The sequence below is a fragment of the Carya illinoinensis genome, chromosome 13 (assembly GCF_018687715.1).
Source record: "Carya illinoinensis cultivar Pawnee chromosome 13, C.illinoinensisPawnee_v1, whole genome shotgun sequence".
Taxonomy (NCBI): domain Eukaryota; kingdom Viridiplantae; phylum Streptophyta; class Magnoliopsida; order Fagales; family Juglandaceae; genus Carya; species Carya illinoinensis.
The window spans coordinates 11211954-11238267 of record NC_056764.1 but is presented as its reverse complement, the minus strand read 5'-3'; the positions used below and the strand labels follow the sequence as shown (position 1 = coordinate 11238267).

The 26314-nt window shown below is 36.7% G+C and overlaps 1 protein-coding gene, 1 long non-coding RNA gene and 1 other non-coding gene across 3 annotated transcripts; 2 read left to right on the top strand and 1 right to left on the bottom strand.

The window, feature by feature from the left end:
* The first annotated feature begins 14575 nt into the window (after nt 1-14575).
* On the top strand, nt 14576-15213 carry LOC122291463. The gene is made up of 2 exons (XM_043099186.1): nt 14576-14702; nt 14798-15213. Exons 1-2 carry the CDS (start codon nt 14607-14609, stop codon nt 15101-15103), a joined length of 402 nt encoding a protein of 133 aa, XP_042955120.1. The 5' UTR covers nt 14576-14606; the 3' UTR covers nt 15104-15213.
* Nucleotides 15214-15313: 100 nt separating this feature from the next.
* On the top strand, nt 15314-15736 carry LOC122291848. Its single transcript, XR_006236781.1, has 3 exons — nt 15314-15422; nt 15529-15603; nt 15680-15736. It is a non-coding gene; the product is annotated as an uncharacterized LOC122291848 (long non-coding RNA).
* Nucleotides 15737-20521: 4785 nt separating this feature from the next.
* Nucleotides 20522-20630, bottom strand: LOC122293130. The gene has a single exon (XR_006237183.1). It is a non-coding gene; the product is annotated as a small nucleolar RNA R71 (small nucleolar RNA).
* Nucleotides 20631-26314: the final 5684 nt, after the last annotated feature.

Genomic DNA, 26314 nt, shown 5'->3' with positions numbered 1-26314 from the left:
CGAATTGACCTACTTTTATTTGTATTAAATTGGCCAAATCGACCAATTAAGGGGAAGAAAACCGTCAGAGCAGTTTCGATCGGTTCGATGGTTTTCGATTGGTTTTGGGCTTTCAGATGATAATTTTTTTGATCAACTTTTAAGATTAGCCGTATAAATCACACTTGGATTACCTTTGGACTATAAATCACACTTTGATTTCCAAAAGAACTCATCCTTCAATGTATTGCCAAAATGATCCACATCAAATATCTCCGTAAATGAGCTTGAATCTTGCCAAAATTCTGAGAAGGCTTGATAATATTGAGAGAGAGAGAGAGAGAGAGAGAGAGAGAGAGAGAGAGAGAGAGAGAGAGAGAGAGAGAGAGAGAGAGAGAGAGAGAGAGAGAGAGAGAGAGAGAGAGAGAGAGAGAGAGATTGAACTTAATGGAAGAGAGATTAGAGAGAAAAAGATGGGTTGGGAGGTAGAGAGATGACATTAGGATGATAGGGCCAGTAAGTTGAGTCTGACCAATAGACAACATAGAGATGTTTGAGAGAAACGACAATATCAATGAGAGAGCGAAAGTGAGGAATGGAGCTATGTGAAGATATGAAAAAGAGGGATGCGGGGCTTAAGTTAGGGCTTCAACCCTAATACAAAACGACGATGCTGTGTCATTTCTAATATTATTATTATTATTTTTATAAAACATATGTAAAAAAACGATGTTGTTTAACTCACTTAAGTTAAACAGTGTTGTTTTATATTATAAGAAAATTAAAAAAAATTATATTATATTATATCGGTCAGTTTGGTTGTTTGAACACGGTTCAAACTGAAACTGAATTTGACGACATCGATTGATCATAACAGTTCCTACCGTCGGTCGACCGATTCTCCATCAATTTTGGCCTGTTCCAATTGTTGATGTTCGATTCCATAAGTTTCATGCAACCCTAGTTGGTTGTTTGGTAAAATACATTTTTTTAGAAGTTCTATTGCTTGTTATTTAGCATATAAATATACTATTATTGTCATGCTTATTAAGGTTATAGATAAAAATAAATATAAAAATAAAAAACTAATAATTGTTTATACTAATTAATGTAGATGGCTTTTAAATCACCAATAAGATGAATAATCAATAAACAATATTGTAAATATAATTTTTCTTTTTTTTTAATCCAAAAACTTTGATTGAGTTCCCTCTTATGTGCACCATTTTTCAATCATAAGATTTTGAAAAGCTTAAAGTATGTAAGACTTTTATGCAATCCAAAATCAAATAGTAATATATCATCCAACTAAAGAATTTAAATTTTAACAAATTAATACAAATCCTCATTTCAAATCCATCCATCCATCCGGGCTTCGATTATTCTTTTATTAAGTGAGATCTACAAGTGGGTTCTACTTATATGGCATATGAGAAATAATTTGTACAAGCTTTAATTGACAAATCCTAGGCCATTTGTAAAAAAATGTAAAAAACTTTTTCTATTTTAGTGTGATTCACATTTTTACAAAAAGATATGCATGTTGCTTGTCTATTTGGGGTCTATATCTAGCATTACTCTATAGCATATATCTCCCTTTACTTAAAAATTAAAATAGCGTACTTACTGCTCTCCTTCTTAGTTTCTCTATTGTTAATTAAAATTAAAGGTTGAGTCCTCTCATTCTATGAAAGGTGAAGTTGAATCTTTGTTTAAATAGAGAGTATTGTCTCTCAGACGTTTATCTATAGAGAATATCAACAGTAGTGAAGATCAAACCGGCCACTAAAAGAAATAGTATACTAGTGAAACTCCACATACATTATTTTGATTTATGATGTTATATTTGATATGAGAACATCCCAGAATGTATCTAATCATAGATGTAAGTTTCATAATAAATGAATGATGACGGTTTTAAAAAAAAAAAAATTAAAATAGATTTAAACTCAATATCTCAATCCACTCATCACATGATATTGTAACACTTCGGCAGAAAGACAAAAGGGAAAACTGAATTAACTTAGGGTTCGGCCGTGTGGAGCTGGCTGGGCCATAAGAGGTTACGGGCCTTTGGTCCACTTATTGTAATTAATCTATGTTATTACTTTTGTGTGTTGGGCCGTAGTAGTAAACGTTGGTTAGTCCAGAGTCAGTTTATGTCCAAAGGCCTGGGGCCTTATTTCAGTATTAATCAGTTAGATGTCGTCTTAGTAATATGCATGTCATTTTACAGAGTATTCTAGAAGGAGAATATGTTGGTTACGTCTGCAGTGTCAGACATATTTGGGGGGAACGTTGTGGTACCAGTCCTTTTCATGCAAAGGGATATAGATGGAATGAGTACTTGTAATTTAAATACCAATATATCATTCGTAGTACGTATTCTTTTAAAATCTCATAGAAGACATAAATGGCAAGGGTTTTATGTTTTTACTGAATGAGAAAATAAAATAATAAAAAAAATAGGTAGAACAACATCGATCTTATTTATTATAACTAATTTTACTTAGATCGTTAACTCGTAGTCACTAACATAAATTCCTAACCGCGCCTCCTTAAAAATTAAAATAAAAAAATAAAAAAGTAAAAAATAAGAAAAATAAAAATAATAAAAAAAGACATAAAAGTGCCAGCATCGTGACCACAAGGCTAGTGGAGGGATTTTCTTCTGTATCTGCTTCCTCATCCTCCTTCAAGTCCTTCACCAAAAGCAGAGAGCATGAAATGCATGCAAGCATGTGTTAGTAAAAACTTTAATAAAAGTGCCATAAAATAAATTCACGGAGGTTTAATATTAAAAATTAAATATATATTTTTTAGTGCAAACTCATGTCAGAACTAGCTAGCTATTACGAATGATCTCAAGAATTTACTCACCGGCGTCACTGCCTCCTCCTCATCATCACTGGAGGTAGAAGAAGCAGAATCAACAATACTACTAGCGGGACTGATTTGTTGGACAGGTACGACGATCTCCGCCTGGTTTGGCTCGTCTTGTGTTGATTGGGATCGTTGTTGTTGCCGCTGACGACGCAGGTCGACTTGGAGTTGATCCAGATATGCTTGCATCAATCCACGGTAGTATTCTTCAGCAGGAATTGGGGGATAGACACTGTACCTTGCAGCCATATGATCTCTTTCTCACTCTAAAGTAGTAATAATAATAATCCTAGTTCCTTGCAGTTGAGCTCTCTCTGTAGAAGAACGATAGATATGAATTGGAGTGCAGTTAAACGTATTGGATCGATAAGATGTATATATAGAGTGGCAGGACTAAGATTTGTATATGTTGTTTAATTAGGACTAGGATTTGGAGAAGCAGAATTTTAGTAAGAGTGAAATTAATGTCTGGAATATTATAAATTGAAGTTATAATAGACGTGGTTTGTGAGAAGGATTAGGAGTTGGAGATTGAAGAGGATTCGTAATGGATTATCATTAATTAATAATTGAAGCACAGTGCAGAGAAGACCAGTGCTCGTCAGATACAATAGCCATGACCCATCTCTGTCTCCGCTAATTATTGAAGTACTATTTTTTTTTTCTCTCTCCTGCTGAATTGCCGTTAGATTGAATTATATTTAATTAGCCCGTGTTTTTACGATATTTTAGAAGATAGAAGATTTAATGAAATAATTTGTAAATAATAATAAAATAATTTGTGTTAAGATATTTTATTAGATTTTAAAAAATAAGAGAAAAAAATTAAATAATAATATTATAAAGTTAAAATATAATTTTTTTAATATATTTTTTTAAAATTTAAAAAATTAGTATTATTTTTTATGTTTTATTTAGAAGTTCGAGAAATTTATAATCATTACGTTATGATTATATGAAAAAAATTTAAAATTTAAAATTTAGAATATTTTATATTTAAATGATATTTGTATAGAAATGAAACCAAATTAGCCCTTAGATTCCACTGTTAGTTTGATTCATACTTAGATTTTGTAGATTTCTGGTCCGAACTTTAAGGATTAAAGCATGAGGGAGATGGATATATAAAATGATCTCATATTATTTTTTGAGCATTTGATAATCCTCAAGATATTAATTCAGAGAGTCACAAATATTGTGAAACGCACTTTGTATGTCTATTTCTATCACACTAAGTCTTAAAGTTTGGACAATAACTCTATGGTATCCAAATCCGTTAAATTGTTGTTTCAAAATTTTCTAGAATCCTTTCATGAAGAAAATTTGTGATCTTCTACGTATATATGGAAAGGAAAGAGTGAAACTTGACCTATAATTTATACTTCCTATTATTTGTTGGACTATGCCTTTTAGTGTCATTAAAGATTGGCTTTTACTTAATTATCAAAACATGAAACCTGATCTATAATGGTATTCCAGATTATAGGTCTGAATTGGTCTTTTTGTTTCTAATTGGCCTCTCTTTCATGACAAAGGTTAACAAATGGTATTTTTTTTTTTAAATTTTTCCAGAGATTATAATGGCACCTGCTCAAAAACTCTCTTTATGTGCCTGGGCAGTTGTTGGTGACATCTATATAGGGGCCTTTCCACTAAGGTCCCAGCTTTCCTTCTTCATGGGTTTCTCCTGTCGGCGTCCTTATTGTAACCCGATACACACCCATAGAACCGTAGGGAGTTTCTCCACCGAAGTTCCCTTCCAGTCATTGAGCTTCTTCTTTAGTATCCTCAACGAAGTTTTGTTGATCGCCTCCACCTCTTTGTTGGATGGGGTTGTCCTTGGGAGAAGTATCGGAACCTAATTCCAAAGTCACAACACCAGTCTGGGTAGTAATCTGAGTCGAACTGCCTCCCATTATCTAGAATGATGTTGCGGGGCGTGCCGAACTTGCAAACGATGTTCTTCCACAAGAAACGAATGATGTTACTCGTCGTGATTGTTGTCAGCGCCTCAGCCTCCACCCACTTGATGAAATAGTCCACCATGAACTTCACCTGCCCTTTGAACTAAGGGTCTGCGTGAGGTGATCAACGTTAGCTTTTCCAGTTGGCGATGGGGCATTCTAGAGTACTCTTGGCATATTTTGCACCCTCGCACTATTCCTCGACATCCTTAAGGGCACGTGGCCAGAGTTACCCCACCAGCATTACTTCACCTACTAGCAGCCTTACGCCGAAGTGATTGCCATGGATTCCCTATTGTATATCTGCTAACACATGTTGGGACAACTCAGAAGAGATGCACCTTGGGAGGGGCGTGCTATATCCACTCCGATATAGGATGCCATCAACTATAGTGTATCACGCTGCTTGGTTCTTGACCTTTCTGGCTCCTTGTTTGTCGTCAGGTACTTCATTGGCGTCCAAGTAATTGATGATGTCCGTAGCCCATTCTGGTGCTCCCAGCTTGATCTCCATCACTTTGATCCCGACGGTAGGTACCTTGACGGTCTTAAAAATTGTTGGTTCTGGGAGCGGGGCACTCTTTTGCCCAGATGCTGTTCTTGCTAGCCTATCCACCTTATGGTTCTCAGCTCTCAAGATTTGCTGACTATGAAAATACTTGAAGCCATTGTGTTCAGCCTCTATCAGCATTAGGTGCTTTTCCAACTTCTCGCTTTTCGCCGTGAATTACCCTCACACCTAGCTAACCACCACCTGGGAGTTGGCTCGAACCCCCAACTCCTTTGAACCTAGAGAATTGGCAATCGTTAGGCCGAATAACAGTGTTTCGTACTCTACCTCTTTATTTGTAGTTTTGAATACCAACTTAACATCGTAATTTTGCTCCTTGCTCTTGTCTGTAATTGTATGCATTCCCATTCTCCCTCTAGGTCGGCAAGACAAGTCATCGACAAAGACTTGTCAGGCCTTCATGGGTTGTGCATGGGGAGCTTCCTCGAGGAAGCCTATGAATTCCGCTACGAAATCTACCAACACTTGTCCCTTTATTGAGGTGCATGGGGCGTACTTGATGTCGAATTCGTCAGTTCCACAACCCAGTTCGTGAGGCGGCTTGAGACGTTCGATTTTTGTAGGATCTTCTTCAAAGGGGCCTCGGTGAGGACTTTGACTGGGTGCACAAGGAAATAGGGGCGGAGTTTCCTAGAGGTTACTACCAAGGCAAATGCGAGTTGTTCTATGAGGGCGTACCTGGCCTCAGCCCCTCTATAGGCTCAGTTGGTGAAGTACACTGGCCTTTGGAACCTACTGTCATCTTGTACCAGGACCGAGGAGGCCGCCTATGAGGAGTCAGATAGGTACAAGATCAAGACCTCCTTGCATCTGGGTTGGCTGAGCAACGGGGGGCTAGTGAGGTAATTTTTTTAGGGCATCAAATGCTTCGTCTCATTCCTCATTCCAACTTTGGGCCTTCTGCAACACTTTGAAGAAGGGGAGGCATTTATCGATAGATCTTGACACAAAACGGTGAAGGGCCGCCACCCGGACCGCGAGCTTCTAGACGTCGTTTATGCTTTGAGGGGCAGACATATTGAGTATTGCTTCCACCTTCTCTGGGTAGGTTTTGATTGCACGCTCCGATACCATGAAGCCCGAGAACTTCTCGGAGCCCACTCTAAAAGCACTCTTTGCCAGGTTTAGCTTCATCTTATATTGCCTCAACACCGCAAGGCTTCTTAAAGATCGTCTAGGTGTTGCTCAGGGTTCCCACTTTTGACCAACAAGTCATCCACGTAGAAGTCCATATTCCTCTCGATTTGCTCCTTGAACATGCAGTTTCCTAATCCTCGGTTGGTGTCCCTAGAATTCTTCAACCCCAAAGGCATGGTTAAGTAGCAGTATAGCCCCCAATCTGTAATAAATGACCTCTGATCCTCATAATTTGAGTTCGTACGGATATGGTTGTACCTAAAGTAGGCACCCATAAAGCTTAGCATGCGGTGACCCAATGGCTAGTTGACGATCAGGTCGATGCAAAGAAGCGGAAAGCTGTCTTTCAGGCAGGCCTTGTTCAGATAGGTGAATTCCACACACATACTCCACTTACTACAAGGCTTCTTTACTAGCACCATGTTGGACAACTATTCCGGGTAGCGGGCTTCCCGTATGAATCCTACCGTGAGCAATCGGTCAACCTCTGTAGTAATGGAGGTGTTCTTCTTTGCACTAAAGCTCTTGTGTCTCTGCCTTACCCCTTTAGCTCTAGGGTCCACACTCAAGTGGTGTTGTATGATCTCTAGGCCGATTCCTAGCATATCATCATGACTCCTAGTGAAGACGTCGCGATGCTCCATGGGAAGTTACTGCAAAGCGGCCCTCATCACGAGGGCCATTCTTGTGATGATCTTGGCAGTGGCTTCTGGGTGGCTCAGATCCAGCAAGACTAGTTCTCGAGGCTTGTTTGGCTCTACCTTCCTAAGTGTGTACTCGTCTCGCACCTCGCCCTTTGCTGGAGCACACTTAGGTGGGTTTGGGAGGATGTCCTGCATGTGCTCCCTTTCTCTCACGGTGTTGGCTCCCCCTCCAGCACCACTAGAGTTCGCACATTCATTTGGCGTCATGTTGCCTCAATTCGTTGACAGCTTTATCACGCATCTCCTTCTCGTTCCCTCCTTGTTGCATTATTTCCACGATCCTTGTTTCCATACTTACGTCTTGTTCCCAAGCTGCCTGAGAACAAGTTCTTGTAGGCATATGAAGGACACGTAAAGTTTATCAGAATCCCACACATGGAGTCATTGTTAACATTATGTTTCATTCACCTTTAGGCTAGGCCCTCAGCAGTTTAGGTTTTTTCCTGGGCGATTGCAGGTGACAACTATGTAGGGGCCTTCCCATTGAGGTCCTAGCTTTCCTTCATCTCAGGTGGTAGTCTCTGTTTAGTTCAGCACGAGGTCCCTAACCTTGAACGATCTCGGACATACCCATTAAAAGAGATGCACCTCAGGAGGGGCATGCTATATCCACTGCGATATAGGATGACATCAACTATGATGTATCACGTCATTTGGTTCCTCACCTTCCTGGCTCCCCCATCTGTCGTCGGGTACTTCGTTGGTGTCAAGTATCTAATAATGTTCGTCGCCCATTCTAGTGCTCTCAGCTTGATCCCCATCACTTTGATGCCTATAGCAGGTAGCTTGATGGTCCAAAAACTTTTTGGTTCTAGGAGTGGGGCACTCTCTTGCCCAGATGCAGTTCTTGCCAGCCTGTGCGCCTTGTGGTTCTCGACCCTCAGGATTTGCTAAATATGGAAATACTTGAAGAAGTGCGTTCGACCTCTATCAGCATTAGGTACTTTTTCAACTTCTCACTTTTCGTCTTAAATTCCCCTCACACAACTATCACTTGGGAGTCGGCCCGAACCTCCACCTCCTCAACACCTAGAAACTTGGCAATCATTAGGCTGAAGAATAGTGCTTCATACTCTACCTTGTTATTTGTAGTTTTGAATGCCAGCTTAACTGCGTAGTTGTGCTCCTAGCCCTTGTATATAATTATATGCACTCTCACTCTCCTTCCAACCCGACAAGACAAGTCGTCTACAAAGACTTGCTAGGGCTTCATGGGTTGTACATAGGTAGTTTCCTCGGGGAAGCCTATGAATTTTGCTATGAAATCTGCTAACACCTGTCCCTTTATCGAGGTGCGTTGGGCGTACTTGATGTCAAACTCGTCTGTTCCAAGGCCCAGTTCGTGAGGCAACTAGAGACATCTGGTCTTTGTAGGATCTTCTTCAGGAGGGCCTTGATGAGGACTTTGACTGGGTGGACTTGGAAATGGAAATAGGGGTGGAGTTTTTGAGAGGTTACTACCAAGGAGAAGGTGAGCTACTCTATACAGGGGTACCTAGCCTCGACCATTTTATAGTCTCAGCTAGTGTAGGACATTGGCCTTTGGACCCCACTATCGTCGTGTACTAGGGACCAGAAGGCTGCCTACGAGGAGACAAATAGGTACAAGATCAAGACCTCCTCGCATCTGGGTTGGCTGAGCAATGAAAGGCTAGTGAGGTATTTTTTTTCGAGCGTCAAATGCTTTGTTGCATTCCTCATTCCAACTTTGGACCTTCCACAACACTTTGAAGAAGGGGGCATTTATCGGTAGAACTTGACACAAAACGATTAAGGGCCGCCACTCGACCCTTAATCCTCCAAGTGGCAGGCATATCGAGTATTGCTTCCACTTTCTCTAGGTTGGCTTTAATTCCTCGCTCTGAAACCATGAAGCCTAGGACCTTCCCGGAGCCAACGAGAAAGCACACTTTGCCGATTTCAACTTCATTTGATACTGCCTCTACACCGTGAAGGCTTATAGAAGATTGTCTGGGTGCTACTCGGGGTTCCCACTTTTGACCAGTAAGTCATCCATGTAGACCTCCATATTCCTCTTGATTTGGTCCTTGAACATGCGGTTGACTAATCACTAATAGGTGTTGCCAGCATTCTTCAACCCGAAAGGCATGGCTAAGTAGTAGTTTAGCCCCTGGTCTATGATAAACGACTTTTTCTCCTTATCATCCAGGTTCTTGCTAATTTTTTTGTACCTCGAGTAGGCGTCCATAAAGCTTAGCTTGCGGTGACCCTTTGTTGAGTAAACGATTAGGAAGATGCGAGGAAGAGAAAAGTTGTCTTTCAAGCAGGCCATGTTCAGATCGATGAAGTCCACGCACATCCTTCACTTATCACTAGGTTTCTTTACTAGTACTACATTGGATAACCAGTCTGGATAGTGAGCTTTCCGTATGAATCATGTCGTGAGCAATTGGTTAACCTCCACCACAATGGTGGCGTTCTTTTCTGAGTTGAAGCTCCTGTGTCTCTGCCTTACCCCCTTAGCCCTAGGGTCCACACTTAGGTGGTGCTGCATGATCTCTAGGTCAATTCTTAGCATATCCTCATGACTCCAGGTGAAGACGTTGTAATGCTCCATGAGAAATTACTGCATAGCGGCCCTCATCTCGAGGGTCATTCCACTGCCGATCGTGGTGATGGCTTCTAGGCAATTCGGATCCAGCAAGACCAATTATAGTAGCTTGTTTGGTTCCACCTTCCTAAGTGTGTGTACTCGTCTCGCACCTTGCCCTCTGCTGGAGCGCACTCAGGTAGGGGTGGGAGGACACCCTGCGCATGCTCCCTTTCTATCATGGTGTTGGCTCCCCCTCCAACACCACTAGAGTCTGCTCATTCATTTAGTGTCACGTTGTCTCTCAGCTTATTGATGGCTTTATCACTCGTCTTCTTCTCCTTCCCTCCTCATTGAGTTATTTCCACGATCTTTGTTTCCGTGCTTATTAATACCGTTGTCTCGTCTTGTTCCCGAGTTGCCTAAGAACAGATTCTCATAGGCATAGAAGGACACATAAAGTTTATCAGAATCCCACAGACGGCGCCACTGTTAATGTCTTGTTTCATACACCTTTAGGCCAAGCCCTCATTAGCTCGGGTCCTCAGTTTTGGGCTGGTGGATACAAAGAAAACAGGGAATCTCTGATACCAAAATCAGTATCTTCTTAGAGCATAGAATAGGAAAGTAGAGAATCTAGAGTGTTTAGAGAGTATCTTGATACTTGAGAGTCTCCCCTTTATACCTGGTCCATGGGATCAGTCGCCCATGCTCTGTGTCAGAGGCTGGTGTCCCCTCTGTAGTTCCTTCCATCGTGTTCATTTAATGTGGTGTGTCTCTCTAGGAGGTATACTTAATGTGTAATGACTCTCTGCCTTGTACTGCCTGTGGATGAGCACTGTCAGACTCTTCCTTTTTCTCCCGTCAAAGGATCAAGAGCTCCTAATGATCTACACTCACTTGTCCCCTCAGGGTTATCTAGGGTTCAATTCTAGTGAGGTGGCGTGTTGCTCCCTTCTTCACTCAAGCATAGACTTCTCATGCTTCCAAGGCTGTTGATAATAGCGAAATTGTGCATGATTTTACTATTTTAAATAAAACATTATCACAATTATATAGTTTTAATAATTATATTTTTTTATTAGTTTTGAAATATTTTAATCTTCTCACTTAACTTTAAATTTTATCTTTATCTTTATCTTGATTAGGAATTGAAGTGAGGAAGAATTATATTGCAAGACTAATATTCGTTGAGCTGTGGGAGAAGATAGACTTTAGGCTTTTACTGAGAATGGTAATAGAATAAAAAGGAAGATAAACAAAGCAGCCGGCGTTGAATTAAAGTGAAGTAAGAAAAATAAAATAATAGGTACTGTGGATTGATGGCCGGAGTGTAAAGCGATTGAAGTTGGAGTCCTACACTACAAACTCACGGAAAAGGCTGACGTGAAATTGACGTAAAAAAAAATATAAAAAAAAATTTAGTTGCAAGTATAATTATATACTAATATGTATATAAATATAATATGATTGGTCAACAAGTAAATTTTATTAAAAACAGTATTAATTTAAATTTTAAATATGAATGAATTAATATTAATACGTAAATTAATAAACTATTTTATTTATACGTAGTAAAACTCATATAAAAATGAAAGGATAAGAAGAAAGTAGCGTGCAAGGGCAAAAGAAACGGGACTTTGGGCTCTTTACATGTTATAAATTAAAAATTTTATGTACAGTCACTTTTACATACTTTTTTATGTATTCAAGTGATGTAATTGATTATGTATTAAAAAAATTAATTCAGTCAATTATATTAATAGAATGTTTAGAGAGTATGTAAAAATGATTATATGTAATATTACTCTTTATAAATAGACCACGTACTGTACAGTACTTCTATGTACCAGCGTCTTGGCAGACCGATCCGTGCACCAAGATGACATGGTGTACTGCCATGTCAAGACTTACACCCTGTTCCCGGACTAATTAGACTAGCAACTCAAATTGGCATCGGCGAAATAGAATGTCGTAAAAGAGAAAATAGACAGAGAAAAAACGTGAACTCACCGACTACGCACTCTCAGTCTACGACTCTACCCTATCAGCTCTCCTCGCTCTCGGTCGCCAGTTCATCAACCCTCGCCGCATACTGCCAGTCGGAACGCCAAAAGTTTGGGGTCACCGACGATCTATGTGAGTTCGTTAAAAGACTCACCGCTATTACATTTCGGAATTCCCCAATGCAAGGTAATCCGTGAATTCCATTTTGATTTTGTACTTTTCTTCTTTCTTTTTATTTGGATTTTGTCTGGAGGTTTCATTTCGTAATCGAGTTTCATTTTGTAATAGATGAATTGGTGTTGAAGATGCAGTAGAAGCAGAGGCGTCCGATGGGGCTACGACAGCTTCGAACATGAGGAAAGATCTGTCGGAGTGGCAGGAGAAGCATGCCACTGTGGTTCTCACTACTGTCAAGGTTGCGTGGTTATTTGTTCTTGGTTTTCAGATTGACAATTGGCTTTTGGGTTTCCAAGTACTTCTAATTTGAGCAGACATTTTTTTGTGCATTTTCTTCTGTGGATTTTTTATACTGATCTGAGTTGTTGTGGGATGCTAATACTTGACAAAGAATACAGGGATGCTATTTTAACCACTTTCTAACATTTTTGATTGGGGAGATGGAGATTCCGAGCGAGAAACCAGAAGGGGATGTTAAGAACGGCAAGTATGGAAATGGGTAATCGTTGGCAGCAGCTGCGAGCGTGTTTGATTAAAACTCACCGTTTCATTAAATAGTACACATCGATTGATGCGCAGTTGGTCCCCAACTTGTCTTCATTCAGACTTTTCCAAAACAATACTGCTACAGGTACCCGCTGTGGGGTACCCGTTGCGAAACCGCTGATGTGGCTTAATGCCACGTCAGCCAATATATTAAAAAAAAAATGATTGAAACCAGTTCGTGCGAAACCCATTTCAAAGAAAAATACTATTTCAAAACTGAAGCTGTAGCAGTATTGCTTGAAACCAGGTCGTGCGAAACCTGTGAAACCCATTTCAGAACCAGACCTCAACACTGCAGAAAACACCCATTTGAAGACCCATTTCAAAGCCGCACCTTCACGCTGCAGAAGGTTTTCGTCCATTGGTTCAAGCTGCAGAAGCTCAGCGTCCATTGTTGAGGTACGCATTTAGAATCCTAGTAGATTGTTGTCGTTGCAGGGTTCCGAAAATGTTAAACTCGGGAAACGATTTGAGTGTGGTGTGGTTTGTATTGTCCACATTATTCTAGAAATCAGCAGATTTGCGTTTGGGTCTGTGTACAAAATCTAATGGGTCTCACGTTTGGGTCAAATTTTATTTTCATGTTGAAAATCTTCTGTATAGAATGCTCTGTATAGAATGTGTAGTTAGTTAACGTGATTTCGGACTTAAAAACTTACTGCTTGTGTATTTGCATGGCTCCAACGATGGCCATTGATTTTCAGGTTGTGCTAACCTTATCTCTAGTTGAACAATATGGGAGAGATGGTATTTTAAGTTTGATGAATGAAAATGAATAGGAAATTCATCTGTAGGCTTAGAGGTAAGAGGAGAAAATGAATGGGAAATATTCATCTGTTGACTAAGTAAGAAGAGTCGTTGTGAAAGAAATGAAATTACAAAGTCGTTAACATATCTTGAACAACTAATTTAAGTTAAGTTAGTATATGTTTCCCCTTTTGTTTTTTTTTTTAAGTTAATTTAAGTTAATTTAATTTAAGTTAATTTAAGTTAAGTTAATAATAATACTTACTTGAAAGAATTTTTCTGACTGCTTAACCAAAACTTTATCTGAATCATCAGCATATTTGATAGATTCTCATCATCCCACTTTAGCACAGCTTCTTCATGTATAATATCTTTATCATAAAGATGCCATTGAATCTGTATAATAAAACAACTCAATGAGTTGAATCAACAGAATAAAATAAAATCTAACTCATCGACTTCACCCGGGTTTGATGGAACTAAATGATTCATCAACTTTTGCTTAACCTTTTGGCGGCATGTTGATGATCTTGATAATCAGGCATCAGATTGAAAATCCGGGTCTGTAAGAAATTTCGTGGTGCTAAAGTGTTCAGCAATTTTTTTTTAAGGATAAGTATCTTTGCATTTTCACTTCATGCTGGTTTATGGAAAATGTACCAAAATAAATTCTTAGTTTAATTGAAGAAGACGTGTTTTTGCTATTTTAAATTCGAATTAAAACTTTGAACTACTGGTAATTTCAAGTGTTGTCGTTGGCTTCATATCTATCTCCATTTTATATGTTAAGCTAAAATCCCGAGCTTAATTATATACATGGCAGTGACGTTTATTTATGTTAGAAACAAAATTTTGAAGTTTCATTCAAATTTGATGAAGGTAGAAATCTAGACAAACATTTGAGTAGTTTCAATGCTATGGCTGAATCGATTTTGATATTGTTAATTGAAATCAAAGGGTCAATTTGGTATTAATTTGGAAAACTTATGACATTATTTTCAGACTCTTTTTAGACCAATTAAGTTAAGTATTTCTAAATTTCGGCTCCAAGTTCAGTTGTGTTTATTTCCAAGTTGTTCATTAAATTTGTACTACTTGTAAGGCATATTTTATCTACTTTTGTAGAATTTTACAGTTCATATCGTCTCATCATGGAAAAAGGGGAAGAACACTCATCTCCCCTAACACCATCTAGCTCAAATCTCTCAACCACGGTGTGTTATCTTTTTAGTAAATTTGTTGGACTATGTTGGGTTGATATCCATGGATTTTGTACATGAATAACTTGTGTAATAACATGTTAGGGCATATCGTCAACTTCTCTAACATTCAAAAATTACATGCACATGCACGATTACTATGGAGAACTTCCTACGTGGTCACCAGGTCTAATGCAACAGCTAGATGGCTACCAATATCCATGCAATATTCAAGAGGTGATACAATTGTATTCTTAAACTTTTGTAAATTTTTAGTTTGACTTTTAATATTAATGTCATATGTTATTAAAAAATGCTCGCTTTTCTTTTAGTACGATGCTGGTTACCCAACTTCTGCTATGACTACTGGATCCACCGCAAACAAAAGAGATGATATAGAAGACTCCGAAACTGATATCCCTAGGACCTCCGCTGAAGTTGAAGAAAGCGGAAAAGATAGAGCTGATGGTATGGAAACCACCACGGATGTCGTTGCCGAGACAGCTCAGTTAGATGATGGAGTTGCTGATGGCTCAGCCAAGAACCTCCATCAAGAACATGCACTGGTTCCAATGTTATTCCTTCGATACCGAAGACAGCTACATGTGCGGGTTCACAGAAAGTACTCAGTCCGCTAGTAGTAAGAGGGAAAGACAGACCACCATCTCTGAGGAGAGCATCGATAATGGAAAAAGAGATGCAGAAAGTTAAAGCGAAGGCGAAGAATGCAACAGTCAAGGGAAAACGGAAACAGGTACTTCACTATCGAAACTTGGGAGTCCAAATATATCACATGTTATTAATTGGTTTTGATATGTTATTAACGCATTCCATATATAACATGCACAGATTACTTGTTTTATTTTAGAGGGATGGAGGAGATACACCATTGCAGATACGCGTCGGAATTTATTTGGCCCATCTGAAAAAGATATGTGTGAAGTTGGATTGTCGCAGGTATATTAACTTTAGAAAGTTTACATTTTTCGGTTGCTAGTTTATTTGCCAGGAAAATGATATTTGGGTTGTATTATATTTTTGCCCATCTTTATGTTATCTCCAGCTTGTTGAAGACAACTCAATAATTGAAAAATGTCGAATGGAGCGCCAAGAATCAATGATCGCGAGTCAAGAAATAGTAATATTTCTATTGCTTTTTTAGCGAGAAATGTAATATTGACATTACACTAAGAAACTGCTATTACTCCTTGCAGATGTTCTTTGGGATGGATGGATCACAACCAATTGATGGATCACAACCCGTAGATGGTCAGTGACTTTTAAGTTTATTATTGGTAATGTGGATCATTTGAGTATTCAAATACTTTGATACTTTGGTAATCTTGGTATTAGAGTATTTGAATTATTAGTAATAGTCATTGAATTTGCTTGGCCTAATTAGTTGTATAGCTACAGAAGCTATGAATGAATGCAGGAAAATGATTTAATTTAAATTATATATACAGACTATAGCCAATAATTTTATCACCAATAAATCACATAATTTAATTTTGTAATTTATCTAACACAAAATTCGGATTGTGTTGTGTAGGTACTCATTAATGAATATAATCCGAATGTCTCCTAGCAGGAAGTATATTGAAGGGGCACTGTCTGGATTGTACGTGATTAGCCAAAGTCATTCAGGGAAATGAAGTTCATGTGGAACATGCGTACGGGCTATTAAAAATGTTGGATGTATTTATTGTCGGAATCACCAGGTCGGGAAGGGAATTTGAGACAGTATTACATGTTGAGTATTGTTTGTATATTCTGGGTTCTTGCTGCCCAAGTTCATGTTTGTGGCATTCGGATTGTCGTTCACTAACTAAGTGAGGTGAATGATAGAATGTGGGCTGATTTAATTTCTCTTGTAAAGACAATACTCTTATAGACCCGTTTCCTCCTATTCTGGAGGTTAGATAATCTGAAATTACTTGGATTTCTATCTTGACATTGAAGAGCTTCTCATTTACAGGATATTGGACAATAAGGCAAGACATAATAGAAGTTATTTACAGGTTGGCGTTTTGAGGCCATATAATTTACCAAAACTTCATGCAAAAGTCTCATCATGAAGTTGATATTAAATTCCCACTGGCCGCATGAATCATTTCCATGCAAAGTCATTCAGTAATACAAAATAATTACAGTTTTGACATAACTACAACATCCATCCCATTAATCATTTCCATGCAATACAAGAAATGGATGACAAAAAATGCATGGATTTTGTAAGAGAACCATGTTTCAGGTGCAGTGGCAAACATGGTTCACAAGTTTCACTAATATATGAAGTTTCATTATGTATACAGCAGCAACTAAATTCTAACACTAATCTGAAATTACTACATAACCACCAAGTAATATGCTAGAACAAATGCTAAAGCCCAAAACCCACGGACTAATATGCGTGAACGTCTTATTTCTGCTTCACGTACAACAGCCACCAACTCTTTCAGTAACTCCTCATTTCTATTGGATAGTATGAACTCGAAGTCGTCTACTCTTTTACGCAAATCAATAATGATCTTTTCAATATCGACCAGTTTTTTATTCAGCTCCTTCTCCTTGTTGAAAATTTCAATGTGAGTTTCACTTGGGTCCGACAATGGGTATTCATGGCCATCTACCCATTTGAAATACTTACAATATGGTAATCCCTGGGATTTTATACACATTTGAAGCAAAAAATGTTAGATGAACATCAAAAAATAATTATTTTATATCCTATTTTACAATCAACCAATATAATTTCTCTAAAAATATTTTTAATTTTATAATTTATATAAAAAAAATCTATTCATAATTTTTTTAGTCATCTTCTCATACAGTCTTAATTTTATATTATGAGATGATGAAAAGATAATAATATTGATGAGTAGTATTATTCAATTTACTCATATTTTTATTTCATCCCAATAATGATATCAATTAGAGTAAGCCAACTCCAAAGTATATCACCTCAAACTAGACATAAGTTTAACACCAGAATAAACAAAAATATCGGCATGTCCAAGAGTAACTTCTCCAATTAAAACTTCCACACCCAATTCACCAAATTAATGTGCCAACTTGCATGAACAATATAGGTCTCACATGCAACGCCTCTTCTTCATCATCCTCAGCCCACAACTTTCATGTTTTGCATTAATGTCTTAAAAATTGGGTTCCTAATTCCTAAAAATTTCTCTTGTAATATAATGTGTACCCAAATCAACCTTTGATCTTGAAATCATCCAAGCCATCAGGCTAGGATTCAAGGACAACTTGACTTTGTGTCAACAAAATTTCTGAAGTTGAAAAGTTCTAACAAGGCATTCAACAAGATTATTCTTCTTCCAATAAAGCCAAACCTACTAATCACGGGCAAACCAGATAGCAAAATGTTTTTTTTAACCTCTTCAGCCAAGCAATATAATGCTTCATAAACTAGGCCCAAAATCTTTTTCTAAAAAAATAGCAACTACTTCTATTGTTAACCATGAAGGCTCTGTCCCCCAACTTTATAACTTTTATTCCAAGTAAAATTCTAATCTCACTCCCGATAGTGCAAGCAGTTTTTGAAAAGTACTTATAAAAAAATAAGAAGAAGTAGTTTTTGAAAAGCTCAATCAAGTTGAAATTTCACATATAGCCTGACACATTTCTTGTGCTCGCCCAAATCCACCCCAAATCTTAAAATCATCCAAACCATCAGGCTAGGATTCAAGGACAACTTCACTTTGTGTCATCAAAATTCTGAAGTTTATAAGTTCTAACAAGGCATTCAACAAGATTATTCTTCTTCCAATAAAGCCAAACCTACTAATCACGGCCAAAACATATAGCAAATTGTTTTTGTGACCTCTTCAGTAGAGCAATATAACTAGGCCCAAATTCTTTTTCTTGGGACAAGATCTGGTGATTTCCAAAATAATGTGGACAATACAAACCACACTCAAATCGTTTCCTGAGTTCAACATTTTTGGAACCCTGCACCTTCAAAAATCTACTGGGATTCTCGAAATGCAAAAGAAGATGAACTTCTAAACAGTAGGATGACCAAGTTCTAAACGCGTACCTCAACAATGGACGCAAGGCTTCTGGAATTGCCGACGAGAGAAGTGCGAAGGTGAGGGAAATTTCTTCGCTCCCTGACCAATCAGTTTCACACGACCTGGCTTCAAATGGGTGTTTTCTGCAGCGTGAAGGTGCACCACATATCTGGTTTTGAAATGGGTTTCACACAAGCTGGTTTCAATGGTGAGATTTCTGGTTTTGAAATGGGTTTCGCACGGCCTGGTAGATCTATTGAAATTTCTGGTTTTGAAATGGGTTTTGCACGACTGGTTTCAATGGTGAAATTTCTGGTTTTCAAATGGGTTTCGCACGACCTGGTAGATCTATTGAAATTTCTAGTTTTGAAATGGGTTTTGCACGACTTGGAATGGGTAGACCTGGTTTCAATGGATTTATTTCTGGTTTTGAAATGGGTTTCGCACGACTTGGAATGGGTAGACATGGTTTCAATGGATTTATTTCTGGTTTTGAATTGGGTTTCGCACGACTTGGTTTTCAAATGGGTTTCGCTGAACAATGGTTTACCTAGAAATTTTTGGAATCCAGTGAAACGAGATAAGTGTTTTGGCAGCCGTCTGGCCCTAATTTCATCCTCACTCTGTACGTGAAGGAAGAGGGGAGGCAGAACGATAAGCCCCGGTGGAATCCTCGATGCTGTGCGCAACGCACCGTTTCATTAATCTTGCCACGTGGACGGCGTGTACGCGAAGGGTACGCGACGCCGTGTGCAAATAGCATTTTTCTTTCCAAAAACAAGATTACCTAGTGCCACTGGAGCATTCCGTGCGGATTGAAGAACAAAAATAGACTTTTACCTCCAGTTTTAGAACTATGTTTACATTTTGAGAGTATTATAATTTTTATTCTTCTTCATTTTCTTTTAAATACTGTTTTGATGTTTATTTGCATTCAGATTTTAGAGTTATTTTCATGAACATGTATAGTTAAGTTTTTAATTAAGGTTGAGGATGGAACCTGATTTAATAATTATAAGGATTATTTATGAGATTGATTTTTTTTCCCCAATTATATATGTTGGCAACGATATACTGTTATTACTTCATATCAATTGAGAGCCTGGTTTATAATTTTGTCAAAAATAAAATCTTATATCTTTTGTGATTTATTTTAACATATACAAGTGATGATTTGATTTCATATCTTTGAGCGAAGAAAAATATACTTTAGATATATATATATTTTAATAATAAAAAAAGAGTTTTATCGATGAAATTTTCTATGATAACAAAATTGATTTCTAGATTATCATGTAGATGTTGGGGAAGAATCAGTTTTCATAAATATATTATTATAAAATTAATGAGATGGATTCCAAAACCTTAGTTCACTTTCCATTAATAGTTTATTCATTGTTTAGATTAATTTTTATCTTTATAGTTTATTTTAGTTCTTCTTTTTCTTGTGACTAGTTCTTTAAATTAATTATTTTTTGCTTTGATTAATTGATTATTTAGTTTTTAATTTCTTATTTTCTTTTACAACTCATCAATCTCAACTAGATTAGAATTTATTTGGTTTATATTTAATCGGTTTCCTACATTTTTACAAGTCCATGTAGATTCGACCTCATTCTTGCTAAAACTATACTTCAGTATGGTTCGTGCACTTTTGAGTATAATTAAAATTTCACAACAAGTTTTCACCCATTACCATCAAGCCTCCATCATGTATAGTATTGCCTACAACTACTGCAGCACACTTTGAGTTGAAACCACAAATAATTCAACCAATTCTCATTTTTCATGGTTTTGAGAGAGAAAATCCTTACATGCATGTAAAGGATTTTCTTGAAATTTGTGCTACCTTTTGATTTTAGAACTTCACTTATGAGTTAGTTTACCTATGCTTATTTCCTTTTTCTTTGAAGGATAAGGCAAAGGCTTGAGTTAACTCTTTACCTTCTAGATCTATCATCTCTTGCGATATCCTTGTCACAAAACTTCTCTCTAAATTTTTTCCAATGTCAAAAACCAATGCTTTGAGAAGAGAGATGGTTGATTTTTATCAAAAAGACAATGCAAAATTTTATGAGAGTTGGGAGAGATTTAAGGACTTGATTCTAAAGTGTCCCCACCATGGTTTTGAGACATGGAGACTAGTACAATATTTTAATAATAGTTTAACTCAGGCAAACCATAATATGATTAAGTCAATGAATGTTGGTGGATTTTTTAGTATAACGGATGATGAGGCATATAAGTTTTTTGAAAATTTATCAGAGAGCTCACAACAATGGAACTTTTCTACTAGTAGAGAGATATCATCCCAGACAGTCACAAAATGAGGTTTGTATGAATTATGTGAGGATCATGATATTAAGGTCAGATTAGACAATCTCACTCGTAAGATAGAAGCTTTAACTCTAACTCGAACCATGAATTATGTCAATCAAGTCCAAGATGAAGTATGTTCTATATGCTCTAGTCCCATGCATATAACACAAACATGTCCTTCCTCACAGGCTTATTCAGAGTGCTAGGCTGAGAAAGCAAATGCACTAAATAATTTTGGAAAGCTGTTTGCTAGTCCTTTTTCAGATACATTCAACCCTACTTGGCGGAATCATCCTAATTTTTCTTGGAGGTAGAATCAACCTTCCATGAATTTAGGTGGACCACAGATGCAATAGCATAGTCAATTCCGTCCACCAAATCCAAGTTATCCTCCTATTCCTCAATTGACTCCTCCATTTGTGGCACCACCACAACAGCAATCATCCTTAGAGAAGTCTCTTAATGCATCCTTGCAATCCACTAACCAGGCCATTCAAGAGATGAAAAATTTTGCTCAATGAATACCCAAGAAATTTCAAAATTAGAGAGTCAAGTTGGCCAATTGCAACCCATATTGGTGAGAGGGAGAGAGGAAAATTTCCAAGTCAACCTATACCCAAGCCAAAATGATAGTTTACCCTTAATAATGCATCTAGTTCTACTTAAGGACAAGAGCATGTTCAGTCCATTACCACCCTCAGGTCAGGTAAATAGGTTGATAATCAAATAAGAGATGAGGAGTTAGATTCCGCAGATAAAAAAATGTCAACCCAACGTCCCTCAAAGTTAATGATTGTAGTCATTCTAAGCCTATTAAGAAATTTATTCCTAGAGCCCTATTTCCTTAGAAGTTGGAAAATCCTCAAATAAAATGCTAAATTTGATGATATTTTAGAGGTGTTTAAGCAAGTACAAATTAATATATACCCTTGATGCAATTCAGCAAGTACCTGCCTAGGCGAAATTTCTTAATGATCTTGTTACAGTAAAAAGGAAGAATAATGTTCCAAAAAATGCATTTTTGACCGAGCAAGCTAATTATGTCACTTAGAGTAAATATCTAGTCAAATATAAGGACCCTGGATCTCCTACAATTTCATGTAACATTGGAAATCATCAAATTGAGAAAGCTCTATTTGATCTGGGGGCAAGTGTGAACCTACTACCATATTCTGTATATTCTTAGTTAGGCTTAGGGGAGCTAAAATCCACTCAAATGACAATTCATTTAGCTGATAGGTCTGTTAAAATCCCCAAATGTATTGTTGAGGATGTCCTGATCAAGGAATGTTAGTACAAAAATTCATGTTATTTTGGATCGCCATTTCCTAACCACATATAATGCTTTAATTAATTGTTAAAGTTGTGTGATGAAAATTTCTTTTGAGAACATGATTGTTGAGCTTAATATCTTCCACAACAGCAAGCAAATACCAGATGATGAAGATGTTTGTGAGGTTAATATGATTGAGAGTTTTTTCTAGGACAATTTCGTACATGCAAGTTGTGAGGACCCTCTAGAAGCTTGTCTTACTCATTTTGGGTGCAGTTTTGATATTGAGAAATCAATTGAAGATGCAATCAAAAGTGGTCTCTCTTCCTCTATCTTCCACACCACCACTTCCATCTGATGTGGAGCCCCCAAAGTTAGAGTTAAAACCATTGCTTGAAACTCTAAAATATATATTGTTAGTTTCTTCTAAAACCTTGCCAGTCATTATAGATTCAAATTTAAATGACTCAATGGAGCATCAGTTGATAAGTGTACTCAAAAAACATAAGGAAGCTATAGGTTGGACAATTGCTAATATCAATGGTATTAGTCCATCAATGGTTATGCATAGAATTCACTTGGAAGAGGATGCTAAAACTTCTCGTGAATCACAAAGATGTCTAAACCCTGTCATGCAAGAGGTGGTGAGAGCCTAAGTGTTAAAACATTTGGATGTTGGTATCATTTACCCAATCTTTGATAGTAATTAGGTGAGTCCAGTATAAGTTGGGCCATTCATAGTGCACATAGTGTATCCACATAGGGCAGTTGAGTTTGAAAATCCTAAAAATGGTGATATTTTTAAAATTAATGGTCAAAGTTTGAAACCATTTTTAGAAATCGAGAGTCCAGAAGTTGAAGAATTGGCACTAGAGGATCATTCTTATCAAGATTGATCTACAATTTTCTCATAGATTAGTGGATTTAGAAAAGTGCATTTATTTATTTATTTATTTTCTATCTTTTTTCATTTTCAATTGATCTTTGTTTTAGTACCTAGTTTTCTTTTCCTTTTTCTTTTTAGCTAATATTTTTCCGGATATAGTTTTTTAATAATCAGCTTGATTAGGTAGTTATCTCCTCACCCACTTATACTGTTCTGAATTCTCATGTTCATACTATATTTTGATTTTTCATATTAAAGATATCTATTTGAGCATAGAACTTTTCGCATCGAGGACAATGTTCAATTTATGTTGGGGGATGAGTTATTCTATTTTAAGTCAATATCATTTGTTGAATATATTCTCTCTCTTTTTTTTTCCTTTATTTCGTGTAGTCATTATTTGTTTCTTAAAAAAAATAAAATAAAAAGATTATTGGTATTAGATTATGTGGAATTCATTATACTACTTCTATATAAAGAGTTTCATTGTTTTAATGACCACTTTACTACACAAGCACGTAGCTACACATACATAGCCTCCTGTTGATGGATAAATGTGGTTAGAAAATCTTGAAGATGACAATGTGGAGACTGTTAACCCTTGTGAGTTTTGAGCCAATCTATTTTTTTCATAGGGTTATTTTTCTTCTACTCTAAATTTCATTTGGATGTGGAAAAAAAAAAAATATAGTGGCTTTAGTCTCATTATACATTATTTTGGCCGAATCCAAATCAATTTTTTATGCCACATTTTAATCCCAAAAAGTCATGGATGTTGAAGAATTATGCTAGTCTTTGAGAGATGACATTAGGCCATTTTTGTTTATTTTGAGCCTCAACCTTTTTTTATTGATACATTACCGCTAGTCACCCCGTTGAGCCTATTGATTAGCCTTTCTTTCTTAAACCCTTTTCCCAAAGTGTTCCAAGAATAGACTTGTTTAATTTACATCAATGTGGTGAAAGTGTAATGAAAGTGTGGGGATTACGAAAAAAAAAAAAAATTAGTAGAAAAGGATGAAAAAAAAGAGCAAAAAAAAAAAAAAGAAAGAAAAAAAGAAAGATTGTAAAATTGAAGAAGTGTATCATGAAAAAATATATGGATATATGTATATAGTGCTTCATTGAAAATGAGTTGGAAAAAGTAGCGAAATGAAAACTCCAAGGAGAATTGAAAGTCTAATTACTCTTGAAAACACTTCTTAGTTTTACCTTTACCCACATAGTATATGTTTCCGTTCATTTACCCTACATTATCTCCCAATAAAGTCCTTATTTGATCTTAAGGATTGCATAATTTAGATATTGACATGACTATAAAATGAAGTGTGGCATAAATTCTATCTTTGGCATCCTTCCATGAGACTATCCATTTTCTTTCTTGCAAGCATTTCTTCTTATCATTTATATGTGAGATATTTGGGTTTACTTACATTATTCCACTCACATATTACATTGTTAAGAGTATCATACCCCATTCAGAGTGATTTTAATTGTTAAGTGTGCACCTTGGTGAAATTTGAGTGCATACTTTCATATAGAAATTTAAGCCATCATCATCCTAAACAAAAGGGTGTGTTTTGTGTTGGTTAAAACTTCACTCAAAATGAGTATTAAAAGCATGTGAAATTTTCTTTAGTATTTGTAATGTTTTGAACTTTCATTAAACTTTTTGCTAATAAAAAAAAAGTTATAGCTATAAGACGACCTCTGCTTGGGGCCAGGAATCCTTTAATTGGGCTGGTGAACTGTCTGGTCGGCCTGGGCCTCTCATGGTATCGAGCTCAGATTCTAGGCCTAGGGGGAGGAAATCCCCTAACACTATCGTTACTTTGTTTTTGGTTATATTTAAAGTGAAATGGGGAATAAGGTCTAGATAAACTTTTAGTATCATATCCATATTGGGTTGTGGGGTCAAAAATCGAACTGACCAATTCAGTTTTGGTCCAAAACTGAAACTGAATCGACCTACTTTTTATTTGTATAAAATTGGCCAAACAGACCAATTATGGGGAAGAAAATTGTCAGAGCAATTTTGATCAGTTCGATGGTTCTCAATTGGTTTTGGGCCTTGGGATGATAATTTTTTTCATCAACTTTTAGGATTAGCCATATAAATCACACTTAGATTACCTTTGGACTATAAATCACACTTCAATTTCCAAAAGAACTCATTCTTCAATGTATTGCTAAAATGATCCACATCAAATATCTCCGTGAATGAGCTTGAATCTTGCCAAAATTTTGAGAAGGCATGATAATATTGAGAGAGAGATATTTAACTTAATGGAAGAGAGATGAGAGAGAAAGAGATGGGTCATGAGGCAGAGAGAGACAACATCAAGATGACAGGGCCGGTGAGTTGAGTCTCACCAATGGACAACAGAGAGATATCTAAGAGAAACAACAATATAAATGAGAGAGAGAAAGTGAGAAACAGAGCTATGTGAATATATGACGAAGAGGGATGCGAGGCTTAAGTTAGGGCTTCAACCCTAATACAAAACGACGATGCCATGTCATTTCTATTATATTTTTTTATGAAACATATCTAAAAAAAAAAAAAAAAACTATATTGTTTAACTCACTTAAGTTAAACAACGTCATTTTATATTAGAAGAAAAAAAACTATATTATATTATATCAGTTGGTTTGGCTGTTTGAATATAGTTCAAACCGAAATCGAACTTGCCAGTGTCGGTTGATCCTAACAGTTCCTACCACTGGCTGACCAGTTCTTAATCAATTTTGGCCTGTTCAAATCGTTGACGTTCAATTCAGTTAGTTTCTATACAACTCTAATTGGTTGTTTGGTAAAATACATTTTTTTAGAAGTTCTATTGCTTGTAATTTAGTATATAAATATACTATTATTGTCGAGCTTGTTAACATATAGATAAAAATAAAAATAAAAAACTAATAATTGTTTGTACTAATTAATGTAAATGGCTTTTAAATATCCAATAAGATGAATAATCAATAATATTATAATTTTTCTTTTTTATCCAAAAACTTTGATTGAGATTGCCAACAGGAATTATTTGAGTTCCAGCTTATGTGCACCATATTTTAAACATAAGATTTTGAAAAGATTAAAATTATGTATGACTTTTATGCAATCCAAAACCAAATAGTAATATATTATCCAACTAAGCAATTTAAATTTTACCAAATTAATACAAATCCTTGTTTCAAAACCATCCATCTGGTCTTTGGTTATTCTTTTATTAAGTGAGATATATGGCATATGAGAATAATTTGTAAAAGACACAATAGACAAGTATTGCGTAGGCCCTTTGTGAAAAAATGTAAGAAAACTTTTTCTTTTTTAGTG